The sequence below is a fragment of the Leopardus geoffroyi genome, chromosome A2 (assembly GCF_018350155.1).
Source record: "Leopardus geoffroyi isolate Oge1 chromosome A2, O.geoffroyi_Oge1_pat1.0, whole genome shotgun sequence".
Taxonomy (NCBI): Eukaryota; Metazoa; Chordata; class Mammalia; order Carnivora; family Felidae; genus Leopardus; species Leopardus geoffroyi.
Window position 1 is genome coordinate 13,969,691 of NC_059331.1, and position 17,250 is coordinate 13,986,940.

The 17,250-nt window shown below is 53.3% G+C and overlaps 1 protein-coding gene and 1 pseudogene across 10 annotated transcripts in view; both read left to right on the plus strand.

Moving 5' to 3' along the window:
• CRTC1 (CREB regulated transcription coactivator 1) overlaps positions 1-17,250 on the plus strand; it is a 76,172-nt gene that overhangs the window by 47,049 nt on the left and 11,873 nt on the right. For 6 of the 10 annotated variants that reach the window (XM_045496720.1, XM_045496722.1, XM_045496723.1 and 3 more), the window contains 6 exons: positions 321-415; positions 2,428-2,513; positions 6,911-6,951; positions 7,438-7,658; positions 12,391-12,524; positions 15,526-15,837. In XM_045496720.1, coding sequence (XP_045352676.1) covers positions 321-415; positions 2,428-2,513; positions 6,911-6,951; positions 7,438-7,658; positions 12,391-12,524; positions 15,526-15,837 — 889 coding nt within the window. The remainder of the gene's footprint in view (positions 1-320; positions 416-2,427; positions 2,514-6,910; positions 6,952-7,437; positions 7,659-12,390; positions 12,525-15,525; positions 15,838-17,250) is intronic. The other 4 variants (XM_045496724.1, XM_045496726.1, XM_045496728.1 and 1 more) reach the window with 1 other exon arrangement.
• On the plus strand, positions 2,706-2,800 carry LOC123607754 (annotated as a pseudogene).

The window sequence follows — 17,250 nt, forward strand, 5'->3', positions numbered from 1 at the left end:
TATCAGCAGGAAGGCACTATCCTTTCCCTAAAGCTGAGAAGCCTACAGAGGGGATGGGGGTAGGGAGGAGCTGGTTAGGAATGGAGGGACATCTCTGCTGCAGCTTTTGTCTTCAACAGGCTTTGCAGATCAAAGTAACGGTCACTCCTGTGGTTCTTTTGAGAACAATGTCCTTAGGGTTTTACGCAGGTGCAACAGCTCACAAAAATGACCCACTGTTTCCACCCTGTCCCATTGATCATGTCCTGGATAGAGTGGAGCCAGGACTGTCCCATCGTCCGCTTTGGGGCCAAGGCTCACTGTCTCTCTCCTCTCCTCAGGACCAATTCTGACTCTGCCCTGCACCAGAGCACAATGACACCCACCCAACCAGAGCCCTTTACGGGCGGGTCCCAGGATGCACACCAGAAAAGAGGTATTGACGGGCATCGTTCCTTGGGTCAGGCGAGTCCAGTGGGTGGCCCCTATGCTCCCAGAGGTCACAAGCTCCAAGATGGAGAGACCTGCAAAGGAGGAGTCAGTGGGTGCTATGGGACAAGGGGAGGGGTGTGGAAACTTGTAGAGATGGTGCTGCTTGATTTGGGTTTTAAAGAGTACCCAGGAGTTTTCTAGGCAGAGAAAACAGCCTCTGCAAACACTCATGGATTCAGGCCATAGCCCCACAGATGGGGGCCTTCCACGTTCTGTCAGTTGTAGTGGGCAGCAAGCCAAGCAGAAGGAGGCATTTATCAGCTCATGACCAAGCAGTCTGGAGCTAGAGAGGTTCGGCTTTAGGTGCAGCTCTATCCAGGGCTTCACACTTCCTGGCTTTGCTGCTCAGAACCCTCTTGATTCACACAGGATGTGCCCATTCTGCCTACTGTGGGTGGGAAAGGGGCTGCTGCTTTCCCAGCTCTTCCCCAGGCTCCTCTCTGACCGAGCCATGCATACACCGCTGGGGCAGATCGGTGCCTAGGCCCCTGGTCTCTCCTCAGGGAGAGCTGGGCACTGGGGAAGTGTCCCCAGGACCTTCTAGGACGGTGCATGCCATCTGAAAAACTGGGGCACCATCACCTAAAGAGAAGGACAGTGCTGTGTGGCCGGCCTCAGGAAACCCCAACAGGCTTGATCTGCCCAGAGGCACTGAAACCAGAGAATCGATCACATACAGTTAAGGTCCAAACACCCATTTTGGAGTAGCCTTGCACTGTGTGAACGTGTAAACATACCAGGGAGCTTCTGCTATAGAGTAAGGATTATCAACCAGAATTTCGCCCCTTGGGAGGTCGGGGGGGAGGGGGGAATCTCTGCATGCCATCTTCCTGGGATCCCTGTTCATCAGACAGCAAAGGTGAGATTGCAGAAGGAACTGTCTCTATAATAAAAGTGAGGATTCCAAATGTCCGGGGTGAAGAGAACAGGGCATCTGGTGTTTCACTCCTGTTCCCAATGTTGGGAGCTGTTCTTGAAGGGGCTGTCTCCTTGGTGGGTTCCCCAGGAAAATGGGACTTTCAGGGTAGGCTCTCCAGGGCAAGTGTCATCTCTTGGGACTCTGTGACCATGGAAAGGAGCTGCAACCCAGGAGGCCCTTGGCAGCTCAGAGTCCAGTTGTCCTTGGCCTGGGGAGAGGGGAGACATGTTACCTGCCCCTGTTTCTCCACGAGGGGCCCAAGAAGTGATGGGGGCAGGGGGGAGGGAGGTGGTTAGCCTGGCTTCCCTCCCACCCCCCCCACAGTTCAGTCTCTCTGGTTTTTAAGAAGGAGGAGTTGACCCATCTAGCTGTGTTCAGTGTGGCTCTATTGAAAGTGAAAGACTGAACCTCCAATAGGTGTAAAGAAACTGGGTCTCATAAAGAAAGTGTTTAATCTCACCTTAACCAAAAGGTCCTAAGAAAGGGGCCTTCAGGCACAGCTGGTTCCAGGGCCTTAAATGATGCCCATCCAGTCCTTCAGACCTTCCCTGCCCTCCGCTCCTCCTCTGGGGCTGGCTGGCATTGCAACTAATTCATGAGGCCACAGCTACCATGAGTAGACCAGCCAGCCCCGGCTCATATTGAGCAGCATGGCTTAGGATGCAGGTGACCACAAAGAGGCAGGTAGGGTGAGGAGGCCGGGAGAAATGCTCTGCTGTTCTCTGCAACCTGAGGCCTCCAGGACCTGCCATGGGAGGCAGAATCGATACATGTCCTCAGCTCCAGAGCTCCCGTTTTCATTTCTTCTTGAATCACAGGGTCTCTGGCTTGTTTTTTGTTTTTTAAGTGTTTTTTGTTTTGTTTTGAATGAAATCCTTTTTTGTACTCTAGTGCAGTCCCCAGAAGTTACTGTTGGGGCAGTTACACTTGTGTCATGGTTATGACCCTGTGTATGTCAGGGAAGCTCCCCACTTTGGTGCCACATAGCTTCAAAGTGAAAAGGTTCTGATTTTCTTTTTCTTCCCACCCCACCCCAGTCTTACTATTAACAGTCCCAGGAATGGAGGAAACCACATCGGAGACAGATAAGAATCTTCCCAAGCAAGCATGGGATACCAAGAAGGTAAGAGTCTAAGGGCTTTCAAAAACGGTTTTCCTTCTTGATCCTTTTTTTAATAGCCTAGCCAAAGGTAGAGAAATAGCACACCTTCCCTGAAGTGTGAACCTCACTCAGATTTGACCAGGCCTGCCATTAGGGTTAAATAGACCTGCTATACTGGTCAGAAGCCATGAAGAATTAAAACCCATGTTCACTGTGGCGGCACAGATACTAAAATTGGAACCATAGAGAGCTTAGCATGGCCTCTGCACAAGAATGACACGCAGATTCATGAAGTGCGCCTTATTTTTATGTATGACGTTGGCTGTGAACCAGACTTACTGTGGTGATCATTTCACAGTACATACAAATAGTGAACCTATTTGTCCAAGTCTGTGAAGATACTCAGGGTTTAGAACCTATACCTCCTAATTCTTAGCCTGTGATCTTTCTGCTAACCCATAGTATTGGGTAATTGTCATTGTTTGTACATGGTTACAGTCATCCTTAAACTTCCATTAAGTCTACTTGGAATTTTCAGTTGAGTTGAAATCTCTGTATTACCTTCAGGTCCAGAAACAAATTTCCCAACAACCTATAAAATGTCTAGTGGTAAGATAGAATTTGTGCCATGAGTACAAATTTCAAAGAATTTGAATAGAACAAAATACACTTAACACCAAATCTATTTTGAATATTAAAAAAAAAACAACAAAAAACTAAAACCCATTGCTGGTCAGGGTGTGGTGAAAGGGGCAGCAACATGCATTGCTCATCCCCCCCAGGAAATCGTAGGGAGGTGACAAATGAACAAACAGTGATGTGTTCCTCAAAGGCAGGTGTTCAGAACTTTCGAAATCAACTGGAAAGAACTTGAATGTTCGACAGTAGGGGGGTTTTATAACTGAGGATGAAAGCATCCTCAGTCCCCCATGCGGAAAGTTCCGCACATGGTGAGTTGGGATTTTTGAAGGAATTTTAAAGGCATGAGTGACACTCATGATGGTACTGTTCTGTGGAAAGAACAGGATAAAGCATAAAACATTTCGAGATAGACAGGCACACCTCATTCTATTGTGCTTTGCTTTATTGTGTTGCGTTTTTTTTACAAATTGAAGGTTTGTGGCAACCCCGTGTTGAGCAAGAATATCAGTACCATTGTTCCAAAAGCATTTGCTCACTTTGTGTCTCTGTGTCACATTCTGGTAATTCTTGGAATTGTTCATGTTTTTTCATTATTTGTTATGTGACGTTTGATTAATGATCACAACTCAAAGTTCAGATGATTAGCATTTTTAGAAATAATTTTTTTAACTCTTTTTTTTTTTTTGAGAGAGAGAGAGAGAGAGGGTGCAAGTGAACGAGGGGCAGAGAGAGAGAAGTGGGGCTCACCCGGGGCTCCACCTCATGAACTGTAAGATCATGACCTGAGCCAAAGTCAGATGCTTAACAACTGAGCTCCTCAGGCACCCAACTGTTTTGTTTTGTTTTGTTTTGTTTTTTAATTTATTCACTTTGAGAGAGAACATGAGCAGGGGAGAGGCAGAGAGAGGGAGAGAGAGAATCCCAAGCAGGCACTCCAGTCTCAGCGCAGAGCCTGATGCAGGGCTCAAACTCATAAACTGAGATCATGACCCGAGCTGAAACCCAGAGTTGGATGCTTAACTGACTGAGCCACCCAGGCACCCCAATAAAGTATTTTTTAAGTTTATTTATTTATTTTGAGAGAAAGAGGGGGAGAGAGACAGAGAGAGAGAGAGAGAGAGAGAGAGAGAGAGAGAGAGAGAGAACATGAGTGGGGGAAGGGCAGAGAGAAAGGAAAGAGAATCCCAAGCAGGCTCTACGCTGTCAGGCCTATGTGGGGCTCGATCTCACAAACCATGAGATCATGACCTGAGCCAAAATCAAGAGTCCGTTACTTAATCAGCTGAGCCACCCAGACGCCCCAGCAGTAAAGTATTTTAATTAAAGGCACATAACTTGTTGTTTTTTTTTTTTTTAATTTTTTTTTTTCAATGTTTATTTATTTTTGGGACAGAGAGAGACAGAGCATGAACGGGGGAGGGGCAGAGAGAGAGGGAGACACAGAATCGGAAACAGGCTCCAGGCTCTGAGCCATCAGCCCAGAGCCTGACGCGGGGCTCGAACTCACGGACCGCGAGATCGTGACCTGGCTGAAGTCGGACGCTTAACCGACTGCGCCACCCAGGCGCCCCATAACTTGTTTTTTTAAAAATTTTTTTTTTTAAACGTTTTATTTATTTTTGAGACAGAGAGAGACAGAGCATGAACGGGGCAGGGGCAGAGAGAGAGGGAGACACAGAATCGGAAACGGGCTCCAGGCTCTGAGCCATCAGCCCAGAGCCTGACGCGGGGCTCGAACTCACGGACCGCGAGATCGTGACCTGGCTGAAGTCGGGCGCTTAACCGACTGCGCCACCCAGGCGCCCCATAACTTGTTTTTTTAAAACACTGTCATTGCATACTTACACTGCAGGATAGTGTAAACATAACTTCTTTGTGCACTGGGAAACCAAAAAATTCACTTGACTTGCTTTACTGTGATATTTGCTTTATTGGGGTGTTCTGGAACTGAAGCTGCAGTATCTCCAAGGTATGCCAGGGTGTACACACAGATGCTGGGTGTGATAGGACCAGTCCCAGGGGAGACGTGCAAACGGGGCGTGTCCCCTCGAGTGTCAGATGCGGGCGCCATTGTCAGCCCTTTATCCATGTCTGCATGTTCCAGTTTTGCACAAAGAAGGCATAGGATTTTCATATTCGGGGGAAAAAAATAATTCGAAAAGAATTCTGACAACCCGAACAAAATCGGGAAGCCACTGAAACACCTAGTCGCAGAGAGGTGAGTGGGTAAAGAAAGACATCAGGGTTACAAGCAGCCGAACGTGCTGCTGAACCATGAAGACAGGGAAGATGGTGGGGGTTGGTGCAAACACACTCGACATCCTGTGAGTGAGAGAGGAGGGCGGCAGAGCCCAGCATCATGGCTAAACTTTTAACTACCATGCAAAATGATGTGGCTGCAAGGATGTCAGTAAAGGAATTCCACTGGATTTGTGGGGAGTGGGGTGGAGGGGGGGGGCAATGATGGGTGAATTTTTAATACTGTTTAGAAATCCACTGTTATCTCCATAATGTTCGTGGAATGCTTTTGAAAGGTTCTTTAGAAAGTCATTGTTATCATGCTTTGAAAAAATCCAGTAATGAAGCAAGTGTTTACTCAGAGAATTAAGGAGCCAGTGGCCAAGTACAAACCTGTCCCTCTGGCATTTTCTGCAGAGGCTTAATGCTGCTGGTCGCACACCACCCCTCAGGGTCCCCAGTCACTGTGGGCCGCCCCCCAGCCCCTCCACCCCCCCCACACTGGGTGTGCACATGGAGTCTACAGCCCTCCGCCAGTGCATCCACCTTCTTATCTGATAATCCCTAAAGAACACATCAGCCTGAGGGCCTGTGAGGCGGATGGAGAATGAGGGAAGGTGACACAGCCGGAGCCCTCCGTCAGCACGCGGGCTCTGTCCGGTCATGTCTGCCGCCGTCCGACGGGTTTCCTCCTTTGTCCTTGAATGAGAGTCTAGGGGCTCTGCCTAGAGCCTACAGTTCTCGGCTGGCATAGTGGCCCCAGCTCGAAGAGGAGGAAACCAGCCAGGGTCCTGCTGCCAACAGGGTTTCCCTGGGACCCCCTTCCCAGCCCCACAGGGCAGGCAAAGTCTTCATCCTCAGGTGGTGGGTGCGTGGGAGCACGCACAGCACCACGGTCCCTGTGGGAGCCATAGCTGAGGGACCACGGGAAGGTGGGTCAGCTAGGGGCATGGGGAGCGCCCTCTGTGTGTTCATGGTGCCCAATCTGAGCCTCTTCATGCTGCCCCACATGATGTACTTTCCTGCCGTAGACAAGTGGATGCTGAGCAGAGGTGGCCCCTGCCCCGGGATCCCCTCCCACTCTGATCCAGGAATGGAATGGGGGATTGGTTTGGGGTGCCCACGTTTCCAGTGGCTCCACTGCTGAGGTGGTGCCTGAGGTTTTCAGGTGTATAGACCGGACAAACCACCGTCTTCCCCAAATGCCTGCTGACAAGGGACCATGTCACTCCTCTGCTGTGCCCGGCTTATGGGCAGACAGCTAGGCTTGGATGTGCCTGCTTGCCACCAAGGGCAGGGGCTGGAGGTGGGGGCTGTAGAGACCCCTCTGCACATAACTCTTGGTTTTGCCCCTGGTCATGTCTGGGACAGGCCCCTCTGCCTTTGAGGTTGCCTGGTTCTGGTTTGTGAGACGTTCCAGGACCTGATAAACTCCCTTCTTGCTGAGCGTCTCCGGCCCTTGTGGCATGGTCAGCCATGCCCTGAGGAGCCACAGCACGCCAGGAGGCCCGCTCAGTGTCCGCTGTCTTCTCTTTCAGACGGGGTCCAGGCCCAAGTCCTGCGAGGTCCCCGGGATCAAGTAAGTCTCAGCAGGGCCCACCCTGCATGCCCAGGGCTGTCAGGGCCGCTCAGATGACCCCAGGGCTTCCCGTCCGCTAGCTCACAGGCTGCAAGTCCTGACAAGAGGGGCGCCCCGCCGCTGGCCGCCAGTCAACAAGCCTCACAGGGGGCGGGGGGGACATGGGGCCCTGCTCCCCTTCCCTGCCTGAGGTGGCCGAGCCCCGCCCCCACCACCCCTGCTCAGCTCCAGCTTGCCCGCTCCTCGGACACCCCCTGTCCCTGAGCCGCGGGAGGACCCTCACCCCAGCCTCCTATCCTGCATAGATAGGTAGGCTGCTTTCTAAGGTCCCATTGGAGGTGGAGGCTGACAGTCCTTTTCTGAGCATGGCAGCACCTAATCTTTTCGCACCAGTCTCCCCCGACACCTCGCTCCCCCGCCACAGCTTCTGGGGAAGAATGGGCCGGCGAGAGCTCACCTCCCCCCTCTGTCTGGCCTTCCCCCCAGCATCTTTCCATCCGCTGACCAGGAAAACACTACAGCCCTGATCCCCGCCACCCACAACACAGGGGGCTCCCTGCCTGACCTGACCAACATACACTTCCCCTCCCCCCTCCCGACCCCACTGGACCCTGAGGAGCCCACCTTCCCCGCGCTCAGCAGCTCCAGCAGCACCGGCAACCTCGCGGCCAACCTGACTCATCTGGGCATCGGCGGCGCCAACCAGGGTAAGGCCAGGCCAGAAGGCGGGAGAACTTCTTTCCCTGGCACAGCTGAACAGCTAGTGAAGACAACATATGGGTTTGGATGAAGATTTAGCAGGGTGACATCCAAAATGCTGGGCATGGGGTGGGAGGCAGAACCTGCCGCAGGGGCTGGGCTTTCCCAGTATTGCCCAGGAAAGGCATCCCAGGCAGAGGGCACGGCTTTGGTGAAGGCCTGGGGGTGGGAAAACTCAGCGGTGTCCCCAGGGATCAGACAGTGGTTCTGAGGGTGTACTGGGGGCTTCAGAGAGTCTGGGTGAGTCCAGAACATTCTAGGAGGGGAGCCCCCAAGAGTTTGATCCGGCCGGGGTGTGCCAGGCTTTCCCCCTCCTCTCCTTGTCTTCAGCTCTTCATGGAGGGCCAGGACCAGTCCTGACCTGCTCCCCCCACACTCCACCTGCTTGGGACACTCCAGTCCAGGCCACATTCATGGGGACATCCCATGGGCCCCTCACCTTCCTAATATCTCCCAGTGCTGCCCAACCCTGCTTCTCTGGGGACAAGCAGCACGGTTTCCCAGTGGCTTGCCTCTTCTGTTCTCTTGCCTGCCCTGACCTGTTGATGCATCCCGTCAGCCCCACCATTGGGACCCGGGCCAACCTGGACCTTCTCTACCTTACATGGCCTCCACCTGCCTGCCCACCTCCCCCACCAGCTCTCAGCCTCTTCTCAGCCAGGATGGCCATCACCTCATGGCTCTCGTCTGCTCAGGATCTTGCGCGGGTCCTCGGTTCCCTTCCAGTGAAAACCTGAGACCCCTGGGGCCCGGGAGATCAACTACAGTTCACCCTCCGACTTTGTCTCCCGCCCCCCACACCATCTCCTCTCTGGCCAGCGAGCTCACCTCAGGGCCTTGGCATGTGCCACCTCTCTTCCACAGTCCTCTTCCTCCAGGTGGCTGCAGGACCCCTCGCCCAACCCATCCCTGCTCACACCTCTTCTCAATGAGCCATCGTGGCCCCCTGCCCACACTCTTACCTCTAGCCTCTCATTCTTGCTTTTCTTCATTTACCCTGCTGCTGTTGAGTCACTACTTTGCTCTCATCTGTTCCCTGGGCCAGGTCTGGCTCTCCCACGTCCCCACTATGACCCGCATGTCCCCAGTGTGATTCTTGCACCCATGTTGACTGTGGGATGTGTGGGTTTGCATCCAGGGAGGACACAAGGCAGCCCCAACAGCCTCATGGTGGGATGGGCAGAATGTGGACCCCTCTGTGAGTCCACACATGTCAGGACTTGGTGACTGGTGAGAGCGCTACCTTGCTGCCCTGCATCCTGCCCAGGAGCCGATGCTCGCCCAGTCCATCTGCCCGTCTTACCTCTGTCCCAAGCGTGGTGGGCAGCACCTTGCAGGGTTTCCTGAGAGAGAATCACACGCTCTAATTCACATTTGCCACAGCCCTTCTAACCACCCAGGGAGAATAGGCTATCAAGAGGGGTGCCAGTGCCAGGGCAGGGCCCCACTGAACACTGTAGAGAGACTTCCAGGTGAAGTTGTCTGGCCCACGTTACAGGGAACAGAGGCACTTGAGCCGGAGTTGTTCCGGGCTTTCGTGCTGACAGGACCAGAGGCAGGTGAGGGGTGTTAAGGACAGTGCAAGTGTTCCTAGGTTTCTAGACTAGGAAATAGAGGCCAGAACAGTGAAAAGCGGGGCAGGAACCCTGGCCTAAGAGCATTGAGGCTCTGTTCTTGCGTGTACATACCTGGCCCCGTGCCCACCGAGGCTCAGCCACTAGGCAGAGGGCGTCAGCTTCCACTGTACCCCCCCACCCCCGGGACAAAGTGAGCAGATTCAGGGGATCCTGAGACCCATGGCCCCCTGAGAGGTGGGTGGGCAGGGAGGGTCCACACAGGCCTATGCAAAGCAAGAAATCAGCAGGTTGGCTCTGGGGACACTGGAGGGGCCCCCTTTTGTAGGCACCACTGTTTCCTGGCCCCCCTTTTTCTCCTCATGTCTTGCTGTGGCCTCCAGAGCACCACCCCCTCCTCCAGAGGGTCCTTGGCAGCCCCCCAGCACCCGCCCAGGAGCTGTGCACCTCCAGCCCATGCCGAGTCTAAACAAGCACAGGAAAACACAACACATGTGAAAGCCATAGACGCGGGAACAAGCACAGACCCCGAGCGTGGGGCCCAGACCCTGGCCCGCCTGGCTGGGAGCATCAGCCCAGTAATGTCTGACATGTGTTCGGTTGTTTGCGAACCTGCCGCTCTAGCTGCTCGCCTGGCAGGGGCTCCGCTTTCTGGGCGCATTTTAAATCAAGCCGAGCCGCTGGCCCCTGGCACACGTGGAGATGGCCCCCCCCCCCAGCCCACCCGCCAGTTGGAACGTGAGCCCCTCGAGGAAGAATGGGAGGCTTCTGCCTCCAAGGAGACAGCGGCCCCTCTCGTTCTCTTAAACATTTGCTGAGGTCGTTTTCCTGGTCGTTGGCCAGAACCTGGAGGAGGGCAGGCCCGGGTCCTCCTTCCTGGCACAGCTCCAAGGCCTGCCAGCCCCGCATACGAGGCTTGCGTGCCTCTGGCTGGGCCCCTGCCACCTGGCCTGCCCTCCCCTGGCAGCTCTCCCTGCCCGCCCCAGACTTCCCTTCCAGCTGGCCTCACTCCTTTTCCCAAAGGTGATCCAGGTTGCCAAAAGGAATTCAACAGCAAGGCGTCCGTCCGCCCTCCCAGCCCAACTGGCCTCTCCTGGGGTGGTGGCCGCCCAGTGTGAGACCAGGAGCTCACTCTGCAGCCCAGCGGAGGATTAAAAACTCCCTTGTACTCAAGATAGACAGAGGCTGGCAACCCAAGCACCAAATCCAGCCTACCGGTGTGTTTTGTCTGGCCCATGATTGCATGCGTGATGCTTTGAATCAACATCTGAAAATCAGGAGAGTGTGTGTAAAACTCTAGACTTCTGGCTTCTCTTGAAGAATCAGAAGGTCCAGCAGTGGTGGGTCAAGTTCGTATGCCACAGGCCCCTCCTGCCCCTGTTGCCCCACTGACCCTCTCTTGGTATTTGCCTCTGCTGCTCACTGAGCCCTGATGTCTCCTCCCTGGGTGTTGAGTGCTCACGACCCGAAGGATGTCAGAGGCAGTGGATGCTCAGAGAAGAGGAGGGAGCAGCCTGTGGTCCTGACTGTGTTCCCTGACTAGGCATCTCCCAGACTCTTCCTGCCCAGGCTTCTTGTCCGTGCCCCCCTTGATGCTGCTGTGTTTGCGGCAGCTTGATTCTGGGGCCCAAGTTCTGTGTATAACTTGGAACCCGGGGCTCTGCCTTGGGAGCACTCTGCCAGGCCCTCCTGCAGTGCACGGCTAAGTGGAGCTGCCAGGGCGACTGAGGGGAAGTGCAGGCGTGACCAGGCTTGCCTCGCACAGATGACATAGCCAGTGAGCAGCTGCCCTGGGCGGAGAGAAGGCCGCCCGTCATCTCCCCTCAGTGTGTGCTGGGCGCATTCCCACTGGCCTGTGAACCTGCCATCTCACCTGCTGGAACAAGGTTAATCTGACGGCCCTCGGCAGAATGGGGCCAGCTACCCCAGGTGAGTCAGGCTTCTACACCACTGGCCTTGACTGCAGGCCAGACTGTCTTGAGAGTCTGCTCCCAACCTCATTAGGGCCTCACAGTGAACTCTTGAGGGTGGCTGTTATCGTTTCCATCTCAAGGACAAGGAGACCGACTGGGAGATCAAGCCAATCCCCCAGGGCTCCCGCAAGCATCAGGAGGCCTCTCCCTGGCACCGTGCCCCAGGATAACCCAGCAGGCCCCAACTGCTTCCATACTGAACTTGACCTCACTCAGCTCCTTCACAACAGACACATCCAGGGATGGGATTCCAGGGGGAGGGGGCCAGGGTGACGGAAGGGGCAACATGGAGCCCTCCTGACAGGAGCTCGATCAGCAGCAAGGGTGTTGGAAGTAGAGAGAGAGTAACTGAGTTTCTAGGTTGGGCAGCCCAGCAGGGCTGATGGTCCAGCATGGAGAGCACATGAGGTGAGAGGAGAAGGTTGTGGACATGAGATGGGGGAGGGGCTGCCAGATACACGGAGCTGGGGCTGAAAGGCGATCTGGCTGAAGGAATTGTTCATTACAGGGTGGTACAATTTTGAGAGCATGAGGCTGTAGAGGAAACTGCAGCCTCTGGGCAGGACCAGCTTGCTTGAAGCTAACCAAAACCCAAGCCAGTTTAGGCAAAAAAAAGGGGCACCGATAATCTCCCCAAACCAGGAAGCACCACTGTGGCTGGATCTAGAGCTCAGGTGCTGCCTCTCCTCAGCCCCTGATTCTCCAGCTGGCTCTTCCCTTTGCGGCCATATGGTGCTCTCCTCACACAGCTCCAGACCTCCTTTCTTGGAGTTCCATCAGAAGTCCCAGGGCAGGCTCTCATTGGGCCAGTCTGGTCACATGTCCATCTGGGGGCCAATCATGTGGTGGTGCAGAGGCAGGGAAGTGCTGATTGGCAGGGCCTGTGGGACATGTCCCTGGGAGGGATGGCAGGATCAGTGGGATAGTGCTAGCCAGCATGGGGATGGAGCAGGAAAGAGAACAGAGTCTACACAGGTATTGGGGCCTTGGAGGGGGGCACCCTGGGTTTGGTGATTAGGACACAATGGATTCTGTCTGAGTGACTGGGCTGCTCCCAGCAGTGACCAAGGTGTGTGAGCAGCCCTCTGGAGGCCAGAGTCATGCCCACCCTTCTCTCCTGTTCTCCCTTTCAGGAATGAGCACGCCAGGCTCCTCACCACAGCACCGTCCAGCTGGCGTCAGCCCGTTGTCTCTGAACACAGAGGCAAGGAGACAGCAGGCCCAGCAGGTGTCGCCCACCCTCTCCCAGCTGTCACCCATCACTCAGGTGTGAGGGCGTGGTGGGCTGGGGCGGGGAGGCGTGGCCTGCTCTGCCCCTCAGGGAAGCCTCCCTCTCCTTCCAGGGGCCTATAGAACCTTGAAGACAAACGTTCCCAACATTTCTGGCTATTTGTCAAAATTTCAAGCACATGAAAATGTATTAAGTACTGGCCTGGAGTCTCTTGTAGCTGTCATGGGCAGATTTGTGTGACTGGGTGTCCTTTATGTCACTTTCCCTTCTTGAGGATCTAGTTGAATTTCTCCAAAATGAGATGTTTAGAGAGGTTTTTTGTTTTTTCAATTTACCATAATTTTGTTTCCTCTGCTTTTTTTGGTAGCTCGTGTGTGTCTAGGAATTGGTCTCTTTCATCTAGATTGTACAGTGTGCTGTCATATGATCATTCATAGCACTCCTAATTCTGTTCTTTGAAGTTGGTTATAATGTTCCCACTTTTGTTTCTGGTTTCAGTAATTTGATTCTTCTCTTTTTTACTTAGTCAATTTAGGGCCTTTATGGCCCTAAATTAGGAAGCATTCCCTCCTCTTTTGTTTCTTTGGAAACATTTGAGAAACGCTGGTGCGGATTCTTTAAATATTTGGTAGAATTCACCAGCAAAGCCCCTGGGTCTTAGCCTATCCTTGTTGGGAAATTTGAGGGTTTTTTTTTTAAGTTTTAACTTAAATTCCAGGTAGGTAACGTACAGTGTAATATTAGTTTCAGGTGTATGATATAGTGATCCAGCATTCCGTACATCACCCACTGCTCATCACAAGTGCACGTCTTCATCCCCATCACCTATTTCCCCCGTTCCCCCATCTGCCTTCCCTCTGGCAACCATCAGTGTGTTCTCTGTGGCTAACACTTGGTTTCTTGGTTTCTCTCTCTCTTCTTTTTTTCCTTTGCTCGTTTGTTTTGTTTCTTAAATCCCACGTATGAGTGAAATCATACGGTGTCTTTCTCTGACTTATTTCACTTAGCGTGATACTCTCTAGTTCCATCCGTGTCATTGCAGATGGCAAGATCTCATTCTTTCTTTAAATTTATTTTTACTTATTTATTTATATTTCATTTTTTGAAAGAGAGAGAGAGAGAGATTGCTTGAGCGGGGGTTGGGGGTGGGGGAGAATCCCAAGCAGGCTCCATGCTAAGCATCACAGGGCTCAATCCTGTGACCCTGGGATCATGACCTGAGTCGAAATTAAGAGTTGGCCACTCAACCAGCTGAGCCACCCAGGTGCCCCAAGATTTCATTCTTTTTTATGACTGAATAGTATTCCTTTTTTTTTTTTTTTTTTTTTAAGTTTTTAAATTTATTTTGAGAGAGAGAGACAGAGAGAGAGAATCCCAAGCAGGCTCCACACTGTCAGCCTGGAGCTTGACTTGGGGCATAAGCCCACGAACTGTGAGATCATGACCTGAGCCAAAATCAGGAGTCAGATGCTTAACCCACTGAGACACTGAGGAGCCCCCACATCTTCTTTATCCATTTATCAATCAATGGATACTTGGGCCACTTCCATAATTTGGCTATTGTAAATAATGCTGCTGTAAACACTGGGGTGCATGTATCCCTTTGAATTAGTATTTTTGTATCCTTTGGCTAAATACCTAGTAGTGGGATTGCTGGATCGTAGGGTAGTTAGTTCTATTTTTAACTTTTTGAGGAAACTCCATATTGCTCTCTAGAGTGGCTGCACCAGTTTTCATTTCTGTCATCAGTGCAGGAGGATTCCCCTTTGTCTACATCCTTGCCAACACTTGTTGTTTCTTGTGTGGTTAATTTTAGCCATTCTGACAGGTGTGAGGTGATAGATTGGCATTTCCCTGATGATGAGTGATGTTGGGCATCTTTTCATGTGTCTTTTGTCCATCTGTATGTCTTTGGAAAACTGTCTATGCATGTCTTCTGCCCATTTTTTAATTGGATTATTTGGTTTTGGGGTGTTGAATTTTGTAAGTTCTTTATATATTCTGGATACTAACCCTTTATTGGGTATGTGATTTCCAAATATTTTCCATCGGGAGGTTTTTGATGACTGATTCAATCTCCTTTCTTGCTATATAGGTCTATTCAGATTTTCTATTTCTTCTTGGATCAGTTTTGGTAGTTTGTGTGTTTCCAGGAATTTGTCCGTTTTGCCTGTTTTTTTTTTAAATCCCTAATAGGTAATATTTTTGTTGTCTGTTTTTTAACATAACCTCAATGGCACTGTCTACCTATAACACAACTGATAGGCATACCTTCCACTGCCTGGCCTCAGCCCGTTCCCCTCTGTGTCTCCCGCCTGCTTGTTCAGATCAGGATCCAGACAGAGCCATGGGTGGCTTCTGGCCATGGGTGGCTTCAATCTCTCGATCTGTGACCCCTGTGCCTTCTCCCTTAGACCTGCCTGCCTTTTCTGGAAACTGTTTTTTGTTCGTGTAACTGCCACTTATTAGAGGCTGGGCCTTCTGTTCTGTGTTATATCCTGTAGCTCCTGGTCACATCCAACCTCCCTCAGAGGGCAGGAGCCCCAGCCTGCCCCAGGAACTGTCCATATAGACTCACAAATGTTGAAAACTTCCCTCTAACCAGGAAAAATTTCTCTTTCCAACCCCAAGAAGGCCTGAGCTGATCATTACTGAGTGGCCACACCACCATCTCCATCACCCAGAGTGGTCTAGGCACAGGCTGCCTGCTGGGTTGCCGGCGTGTGGAGCCCTGAGCCTGAGCGGGTATGGAAGGTAGTGCCCACCTCTCGGCGTGTGGCAAAGGAAAGGCTCCTTGGGTGCAGGGCACAAACAGCTGGATTAGAAGCCCAGGTCCTGTCCAGGTGCAGCCTAACCCTCTGTGGCCCTGGGAAAGGCCTGTCCTCTCTAGGGGGTCCAACGTCTGGATGTCTCTTTGTTTATCCATAGCATCTTTGCTGAGCATGCCAGGCCATGGGGTCCCCCTGGGGACCAGGTACTCATAGTCTGGCCTCTTCTGCCCAGTGGCCTCCCACGTGACGCCCTCCTCTTCCCCCAGGCTGTGGCCATGGATGCCCTGTCTCTGGAGCAGCAGCTGCCCTACGCCTTCTTCACCCAGGCGGGCTCCCAGCAGCCACCACCGCCACAGCCACAGCCCCCTCCACCACCACCACCTGCGTCCCAGCAGCAGCCGCCCCCGCCACCCCCACAGGTGCCCGTCGGCCTCCCCCCAGGCGGCCCCCTGATGCCAAGCGCCAGCCTGACGCGGGGGCCCCAGCTGCCCCCACTCGCGGTCACGGTACCGTCCTCTCTCCCCCAGTCCCCCCCAGAGAACCCGGGCCAGCCGCCAATGGGGATCGACATCACCTCGGTAAGCCTAAGATGAGGTCGTGTGGGGCCTGGCTGGTTGGGGGGGGGGGGTGGCTCATGGATCCCAGGGGCTGTGGGAGACCCTCATTGGGCTCCCAATGCCCAAAGACTCAGGTGTGTCTGGCTGAAGCCTCCTCAAGGCTCCCCTTCAAGACCAGCTTGGCCAGGGGTCAGGGCTGAAGCAAGCACTGCCGGGCCAAGGTTGTCATCCCTTGTACCGATGGGGAAGCTGAGACACAAGCAGGGGTCATTTGTCCCAAACTTCACCCAAGATGGACTATACTGTGTCTGACTGCAAAGCCTCTCCCATGCCCTTTGATGCTCAGTACTTCAACCCTTCCCATCCAAAAATGGCTCCCTTGGAGGCAGGGAGGACACAGAACTCTCAGGGCCTGGGGAACAGACTGCTGGGACTTAGAAGGACAGAGTTGAACTTGGAGGAGAAGGGATGAATCCAGCCCTGTGGTTCATGCAGCACAGTGCCCTGGGCCAGAGACGTGCAATTTAGACCATGGGACTCCCTGCTTGGGGCCTGGGGTCCTACAGCTCAGACCATGGGACCCTTTGCCTGGACCTGGGCTCAGGGTAATGGGTGCCTGATTTTGACCTCTGCACCCCCAAACCTTCTCGGGTGTTCAGACTTTCACCTTGGTTGCCCTGGTGGGAAGGGAGTGGTCTCGGCTATCTTTGACCATATTTAGAGCAATAGGGACTACGTTTAGGGTACAGCAAGCCCTCTCCACTCAGCCCTTGGCTGCCAACCCCAGGATAAATGTCATCAAAACATGATGTGCTCTGCAGAGACTAGGCCCCCTGAGCTGGGTGGGGTAGGTGAAGAGAGACCTGTTTCCAAGCTGCTCTGACCCCTCAGAGGGCAAACCCCAGGGGTCCCCCGGACAAGAATGTGCACAAGCCTTTTCTTTGTCAGAAACATGGCTGGTGTGGGGACAGCTCTGATGGCGGAGCCTGCTTGGAGTACCTCATTCCCTGACGCCCTCCAGCGGTGATGCCTCACTTTTGAGCTGGGCAGACAATGGAGGCAGGGATGTCTGGGCCAGGTGCACAGATGTTACCCCTCCACCCCCAGGGCTCTCTGTTGCCTTGCGCCCCTTGGGGGCAAGGGCTCTGGTTGCCTCTTTCTTGAGTTCGTGCAGCCTCCAATGAGCAAGGAGAACATCCCTCTGGACAGTTTCCTCTTTCCAACTCTGAGAAGGCCCGAACCGGTCATTGCCAAGTGACCGTGCTGGCGCCTCCCACACTGATACCTTGCCTATTGTGCCCCCGTGCCCCTCCCGGGCTCAACCCCTATTCCAGACTACTCAGAACAGGCCACTGAAGAAATGGAGGAGACCGAGCATTTATGGGGCCCTGGGCTGGTCAGCCGGGCCTCAGTGAACAACAGGCCCAGAGAAGT